This window comes from Lolium rigidum, chromosome 5 (assembly GCF_022539505.1).
Source record: "Lolium rigidum isolate FL_2022 chromosome 5, APGP_CSIRO_Lrig_0.1, whole genome shotgun sequence".
In the NCBI taxonomy this organism is placed as follows: Eukaryota; Viridiplantae; Streptophyta; class Magnoliopsida; order Poales; family Poaceae; genus Lolium; species Lolium rigidum.
Window position 1 is genome coordinate 73,367,721 of NC_061512.1, and position 7,865 is coordinate 73,375,585.

The window sequence follows — 7,865 nt, forward strand, 5'->3', positions numbered from 1 at the left end:
AGTCGGAGTCATAGCAATCCGGATAGATGGGCTAGAAGACGTACGACACAACCAATCTCAGGCAGGAAGGAGGCACCACCGACGGCTTCAGATTATTAATTCATCCGCCTGCCCTTTTCCAGTTGATTAGAGGAATTGGCCTGGCGATCATGGCCGACGACGGACACCGCACCGACGAGCACCCTGAAGTCCTCTTCGCTCATGCACGCCCGCGTGTGCAGTTTTTCACTACTGTATGTCCTCTCCTCTCCGGTCCCGGCGTAGGCGCCGCCAGACCGCCTGGACAAGACTCATTAGGAAACGAATCCCTATGCGTCCAAATGCTCACTTAAACCATGCTGAAATTAGCACATCGCACATTGTGCTGTAATTCTGAATAAGCCCCCATGCATGTTCTGGTGAAAGTGACAGGACCGGTACTGTTTTCCCCTCCCCTCATCCATCCCGTGCCGCCCCCGCGCGGCGGCCGTGGGGGATCCCTACCGCGCCGCCGCCCCTCCTGCCCCTCCTCTCCTCCTCCCCTCCTTCGCCGCCACCGGGGGCGCGGTTAGGCAAGGCCTGGCCGGTGGCGGTGGGGATTGCATCGTTCCCTCTCGCGTGGGGGTCGGGAGCGGGGCGCCTTCCTCGGGCCAGGGTGTGGCCCTTTCGTCGGGGGTCTCGATGGCGGCGCCTGGCCTCGGATTGGCGACAGCATGACGGGCGACGTGGTGGTGGTGTGCCCTGCCGACGACGGACGGAGGGGCGGGGGCGGGCTGCAGGGAGAAACCCTAGGTCCCTTCTCCTCGCCTCTCGACGGCTGGCGTGGAGGGCTGACTTCGGCTACGGTGGTGCCCAGGCGTGTCCGGTGTCTCCGCACTATGTGATCTGCTTGGTGTCTCCGGCGGCAACCATGGCCAGCCTGGGATGGTCGCCGGCGTGGGGGTCTGACCTGAATAAAGGCGACGGTCCTAGGGTCTCTCTTGGGTGAAGATGAAGACCTACCCGGAGACCTGGCCTTCATGATCTGGCCGGAGTGTTGAGTTCCGGAAGGCGTCGCCGATGAGTGTAACAGTGCTTCTATTGCCTGGAGTCTGCTGGATTGGTGGTATTCGGTCGTGCGCACCCATGCTTTTATTCCGACCGTTTAGTCTGGAGGGAGCGGCACGAAGCTCTTTTCTGTGTTGACACCAAGTGACAGTTGATCCATGGTGAAGTCAGAAGAAGAGAATACCATGAAGGCCGGATGGGAGGACTAGCTAATGGAGGTTCAAGTCTTTGCACTGTTGAGGGGCTTGCTTGGTGTTTCGGACTTCGCAGCAGTGGTATGAAAGTAGGGGCGACAACACATGTGGAGTTCGGAGTCTTACCTTTCAGGGTGAAAACCAAGGTCTGACCTTAACTGGTTGTGCATGGAAATGTCCTTGTTGAAGGCATTATTTTGAGAGTGGAGACTATCTTTAGGGTGAAAACCTAAGATCTTTGGTCGGACGACGACGGCGCTGGTGCATTGTTCCCTTCTTGGAGGCGTCGCTTTTGAAGAGTCTAAATTTCAGGTGTTATCTTGGTGATGGTTGTATTACTGTTGTTAGGTCTGGGATACTGTAGCGGGACTTTTATTTTTTACTTCATTTTTTCTCTTTTTTGGCTGTGTGCGTCCGTAATGTTTTAGGGCATTGCGTTGTTGCAGAGGCTAGGTGTAATTGGTATTCTTTGATATTAATATATTTCTTTATTGAAAAAATGCATGTTGTGGTTCAGGTACCATGACGATTTGCCAAGGGGACTCTAGAGCCTATTTTCTTTTATTTGCTTGAATTGCTCTAAACACCATTGCACTCCTCGTACATCCTCTTCTTTCCACTGTAATTATACGAAAATATAAATATGTTCTGGTTCAGGTTTGAAGAGAAGTCGCCCGTTATGCCAGAGGAGAGAAAGCAAACCGTTCATTCACAGGTAGCAGTCTCATGCGCGGCTTCAAAGGGGAGGTGTGCATCCTCTTCCAATTTATATTCGTGACGAAGATAAAAAATAATAATCATGGGCAGACCTTAGCCCCTTGCATTATTTTGTAAGCTTAATTGGTTCGTTCGTACTTGCTGCGGTTCATATTTTCTTGTCAAGGCATTACTGTTTCACGAATAATAATATAAAAAAACGTGTTCGACAGTTCTGAATTACTCCTAATTTGAGCTAAAACCACGGACAAAAAATATGGAATGGAGGGAGTATTTTTTATGTGTGATAGGTAGATAGAAGAGTTACTGTTATATATGTGTTTATTTCTGAATTGCAGTCCTGCGTCAGTTTTTTTCTTTTCAGAGATAGAAATTTGCGTCTAAATCACTATTTTCAATGGGAGATCATGATATTATGCATAGCAAAATCGGCCATCATTGCTAACTGCTTGAGTGCACAGTGCAGAAAATTGCAAGATATCTTCTCCGATCTGGGCACACAAGGAAGAAACTTAAGTGCTGTAAAAAATCTTCATGAACTTCCGCTGAATATTGGTTTGATGCAAAATGAGACCAATAGACAATCTTTCTTACAATGTTACAGTCTACTGTAGCAAAGGCGTAGCGTATGCCAATTATGTGAATGCAATTCTTCGCCTTAAAAAAGAATATAAGATGTGGGTCAACAAAACAACAAAATGGCCCCACTTAATTTCTCTATAGCTAATATAGTCTGTCATTTTGTCAATAAATTTACATGCAAAGAGGGACAAAAGTTAGTTCCTGGTTGTAATGTAATATGAAAGGAGTTCTGTTTTATCTCAGCTCCACTTCCAATTTACTTTTGACCGCTTCTCTGACATTCCACTGCAATCAAATTGTAGTAATGGTCAGAACCCATTCAAATGAACATGGCATCTAGAATCATATCATGGAACTTGCTGCACGTACCTGCATGTCGTTGATCTCCTCGTCTGTGAGCGAGCGTTCCATTGACCTGTATGCTATCCTGTAGCAATGACTAGTCATGCCTTTCTTGTTAGTGAAATTGTCAATTAGTTTTACCTGCAAAAAAAAAGTCTTTTAGCTTGAGATATGGTCTTACCAGATCATATGACATCACAAACTAGTAATACTAGATGCAGAAGGTTAGGGTCCCAACAATCACCTCAATGCAAGCATTTTTTTTAAGATAAAGAGAATACACTACATAATCATGTCACATTAGAAGAGTTTGCCTATAGATATGCACGTGGAGTTGTAGAAACTGCATATGGAGTTATGTGGAGTTGTGGAAACTGAAAGGAGTTTGGGGCCCATGGAAATGAACTAGAATCCTATACCATACTAGCAGAAAGAGCTATAAATAACGCAAGGAAAGCCTGGCAATAACACAAACACCATGCCTGTAAGTGTACAGTAGGCTGCAATTGGCTTGCAGAGAGGCCATATGTTATGCGGATTTTTTTTTAGTATCACCTATTACAGAAATTAAAACATGGCAAAAGCGAAACCATATAAGCTCAAAATATAGGAAACTAAGGTACATCCTTAACAAATATTTGACTTAGAGCTACGCATCGAAATCACAGAGCTCATACCTCCTCTACAAGATCCCCAGCAATTCCTCTGACAACCTCACATAAATTGTTCTCTGTAAATGCATCATTTATCCAGAAACTCACATCCTTGTAACAGGGTGGAAACTATAGAAGCGACCAAGTCAGCTAGGGTAATCAGTAGAAAAAAAATTTAAGAAGACTAAGATTAATGTTTTCGTGAATATGTTGACAATAATTAAGAACATTAAGATTAACATTGGTGGATATGTTTCGTGCAATTATTGCAAATATATAAACATAAATCACGGTAATCAATGCAAATCATATTAGGATTGATACATTTTCTACAGACAAATTTAACCACATTTCCTCATTACATGGATGGCACACAGCATGTAACCTGCAGTTTCTAATGCTAGATGATCAAAACTAAAGTGGATGCACACATATTTGGTTAGCTATATTCTAGTGGGCATGCTTTGCATAGTCAAAGGAGCTCAACCAGATGGGAGCAACTATCTCCAGCATCGTGGTGATTTCTAGCATTTGGCAAGATGCAGAACCGCTCTTATACTACAGAAAACTATTCTATCAAAACATGATGTGTAGATACACATAATAATTGAGATTACATACCTTTGAGAATGGCTTGAACTTGATTCCAAGCTTGCCTTTGGAAAACTGAATATAACAATGTGCACATCTTAGCCATAATGTTGTTAAGGGTAAGTTAAATCAGCAGAGTTATGAACCAAGTTATGTTGTATTACCTAACTGCCTAAGAGCATCTCTAACAGAGCCCGTAAAACACGCCGGAACCGTAGTTTTCCGGCCGATTTACGGGTTCGGGTTCAAAGTGGCGCAGAACAGAGTCCGAACTCGCTGTCCGGCCCGAAAAACTTTTTCAGGGGCCCGAAAAGTTTTAGACTCGGCCCCTATTAATACAGACTGAAAGACGGGTTACAGGCTCAAAACTGAACGGATTTCTCATTACTCCTCTAGCGCCGCCGTCCGTACAACCGCCTCCAGCCGCCGATTTTTCGCTGGTTTCCTAAAATCGTGAACCGCCAGTTGAACATCTTCATAGCCTGCTCCAATTCCAATCATGTCTACGTCAATTTCCAGCGAATCTTCTCGATATAGACTAATTTCGATTGATTCATAAATATCAATCGATTTCGTAGCTAGTTGGCTGGCTCGTGCTACTATTCCGATTAACTTGGTAGCTAGACGCGAGGCCGAGCTGCCGACATTAGAGCAGGTCGAGCAAGTCGCGCGGGCGGCGCAGGTCGCGCAGGTCGCGGGAGGCCGGCCGCTGCCTGGACGCATGCTGCTCTTGTGCGCATGCACTAGCTGCACCGACGCATGATGCACGTTTGCCCATGCACTAGCTGAGGTGCTTAGCTGCTTATAGGTGCTTAGCAGCTTGGCCGGCGGCCGCTCGGGAAGATCTAAGCAGCGGTGTTCCTGTGAAGAAGATGATGATTTTCGGAATATTCGGTTTTTCAGTTTTCGTTTACAGGGTCTGTTCTGTGCCAACCGTTTTGCAACCCGTAAACACGTTTTCGGAAGACTGAACTCGAGTTTTTCGGTTTGCATTTTTACGGGCTCTGTTAGAGATGCTCTAACTAGGTTTCTTATAGTACTGCAATAGCACAAAGCAGATGCTATACTAACCGGTAACTAAGCTGAAGTATACTGCGTTGAGCCTATGTTAGAACTTAGGACGAAACGTATCAGTTATTATGTGAAGTATTAAAATATATTCGGAAACAGAAGTTATTTTTGTTACACTCTTCTAAAAAATAGAAAACACAAGTTTTTCAATCACAATTTCAGGTCCATTTCCCTTCAGAGAATCAAACACTCAGTCCTTCTGAATTTACACATACAGTGAAATAGTAATTCTAGATATCAAAACGGGGTGACAGAAAAAAGATGAGTTCTGCTGACTAGTTCAGCACATAATTCAGAGATTAAAAGGACATATAGCTTCAACACAGACAACTACTTTCTGCACAAGTTCTGATTATGCAGTCAGCAGTATTTGTTAAATATTTGAATCTGAAATACAATTACGCATGTGGTAACCAATAATCCAATAGTAGTAGCAATACCTGGGACGTGAAGCGCTGATCATTTGACCAGAAGAGTCGAATATCTGGAATATCGAAAAGGACCATTGCTAGGCGCTCCAAGCCTAGTCCGAAGGCCCATGCAACATGATCTGTCCTACCATTGCTCTTCAAAATTTCCTGCTCAGTGACTCCACATCCCAGAACTTCCAACCAGTCACCCTGCAAAGGTGAAAAAGTTCTTCAGACCGGGTGTCAACACAAGCCGTGTAACATGTTTACTTCGATTCACTTAGTACAACAACCTGAAAATATATTTCCAGTTCAAAGGATGGGTTAGTGAATGGGAAGTAAGTATCAACCCATCGCATCTCCACAGCACCTGCACACAACATAGATCCCTATAGTTTAGCTGACACATGAAGATATTTTATCATTCCTTTGGTAACAAGGAACAAGCCATAAGTGTTTTACCAAATAAATGTGTTGCCAAGCCTTCCAGTGTTTTCTTGAGGTCTGTAGCTGCATATGCTGTCCCATCCATGCCAGAAGCTGACCAGTCCTCAGGAGAAAAGACGCGAAAGCCTTCCATCTGTACATGTGAAAGATCGTAATTCATAAGCATGCTTGTTTAGGAACATTCAGGTGAATCTGGCAACAAAAAATAACAGTTACCTGGTGGAAGACAGGGTAGTGAGTTGAATCAATAGAATCTCTACGGTAAACATCACCAATTACAAGGAAGTGTGTATGTCCTTCTCTTAGCAGCTCTGCTTGATGCGCGCTGGTATGACACCTCAAGACCGTTTGAGAATCAACATAGTATGTGTCATTGTAACTCCGGCTTACATGGTCGGCAGGGACCAAGACGTCATCAAAATTCTGCAGAAAGCATAGTTGATTTTAACTGAAGGCAAGAATAATCATAGGTGAGTTTAATTCAAAATGTATGAATCTGGAGAATCAGCACACGGAAACTACAAGCGAACTTTCAGAAGAAAGGGAGTGTGCCCTAGGAGAAGAAAGGAGCAGCGATTGAACTCTTACACAATTTTGAGTCTTACTGAGTAGTGTTCACTCTTTTCCACCCCAGGTGCCAATTTTTCATTTTGCCATATGGTTAGAGTTGTTTGTACTTAGTTGCACATGCAAGTGCCCACTTTTAACTATCATCTTTAAGGGGTTAGCCTAAGGATGCAGGGCCTTTTAAGCTAACAGTCAGCTTACAAACATCTACTCAAGCTAATATAAGCAGGAAGCTACGAGGTAAATCATACCTGTTTGGTAGAAACAAGAGGGCAGAGGTCATCGAACTTGACAAACTGCCCAGGAAAACTTTTATCAAAGTAATTGTAGATGGTATTCTTCAGAATCCCCAGAGGGTGGTCATCCCTCCTGTGGAGCTGGAGACCAATCTTGGAGAAAATCGTGTCCGGCACATTGTTGGTCGGATCGTCCTCCTTCACGACATCTAAAAAGGCCATGAAAAGCAATAATCAGCATCTAAAAAGGACGTTCTACATTGCGATTCAATTCCCCAACTAATTCTACTGGGATGTTAGCACAACAACCGGTGACATCCGATCTCGGAATGCAACAGTTTGGAGTCCCATTAGTAGGCTGATTTTACCCCCATACTCAAGGCTACTGAATCCATCTGGCCAGCAATGCAGGTGTCTGCTCACTGCCAAATCCTAGAGCACTCCTGCTCTGAGGTTCGCTAACCCTCCCCAAGATCCCCGCTTTCAACAGCGTGGGGCCAGAGAACTCACCCTCCCGCGCGATCTTGACGCCGCCCACCTCGACGGGGGCGGCCGCTGCCGCGGCGGATGTCCGGAACGCCCTCGCCCCGGCCGGCGGCGGCGCGGAGGGGAGGAAGCTGGCGGCGAGGAGCAGGCGACGGGCGCGCGAAGGGGAGGAAGGGGAGAGGGTGCGCGTGGCAGGGAAGGCGGCGGTGGTGGGAAGCGTGGCCATGGCGCGGACACGGGCGCGGAGGCAGGCGGTTCGGATAAGCGGGCGCATGGCCGGATTGTGGCGTGATTTTTGCGGTTTGGGAGCGAAAGCGAAAGGAGGATGAAGACAGAGGAGAGGAGGAGGGGTTAAGAGCTTGACGAGGACAAGAAAGTGTGGTTTAAGGCTTTAACAATAAGCTTTTACCATGGTTAAGGCTTTGTGAGTCCATGAATAAGCCTGCGCAAAGCAGCTATGCACGTATACGTATCGTTGTGGCACATCAATCGGAGACGTTATTGCACTGCGTTGGACAGCGGTCCACCACATCCTTAACGAAG

The 7,865-nt window shown here is 45.7% G+C and overlaps 1 protein-coding gene across 1 annotated transcript; it reads right to left on the reverse strand.

Annotated features, from left to right (window-relative positions):
* Positions 1-2,457: 2,457 nt before the first annotated feature.
* On the reverse strand, positions 2,458-7,622 carry LOC124653402 (phenylalanine--tRNA ligase, chloroplastic/mitochondrial-like). Its single transcript, XM_047192468.1, has 10 exons — positions 7,347-7,622; positions 6,852-7,045; positions 6,250-6,456; positions 6,049-6,166; positions 5,880-5,956; positions 5,617-5,796; positions 4,136-4,180; positions 3,539-3,643; positions 2,889-3,002; positions 2,458-2,804 (listed from the first exon to the last, which is right to left on the reverse strand). Exons 1-10 carry the CDS (start codon positions 7,594-7,596, stop codon positions 2,754-2,756), a joined length of 1,341 nt encoding a protein of 446 aa, XP_047048424.1. The 5' UTR covers positions 7,597-7,622; the 3' UTR covers positions 2,458-2,753.
* Between the last annotated feature and the right edge of the window lie 243 nt (positions 7,623-7,865).

Excerpts from the sequence above, each read along its gene's own strand:
- LOC124653402 (XM_047192468.1), bottom strand. The coding sequence starts at position 7,596 with ATGCGCCCGCTTATCCGAACCGCCTGCCTCCGCGCCCGTGTCCGCGCC. Across the intron at positions 6,457-6,851 it reads CTCTTGTTTCTACCAAACAG|AATTTTGATGACGTCTTGGT; the intron begins GTATGATTTACC and ends TGCTTTCTGCAG. Across the intron at positions 5,957-6,048 it reads CTTGGCAACACATTTATTTG|GTGCTGTGGAGATGCGATGG; the intron begins GTAAAACACTTA and ends TGTTGTGTGCAG.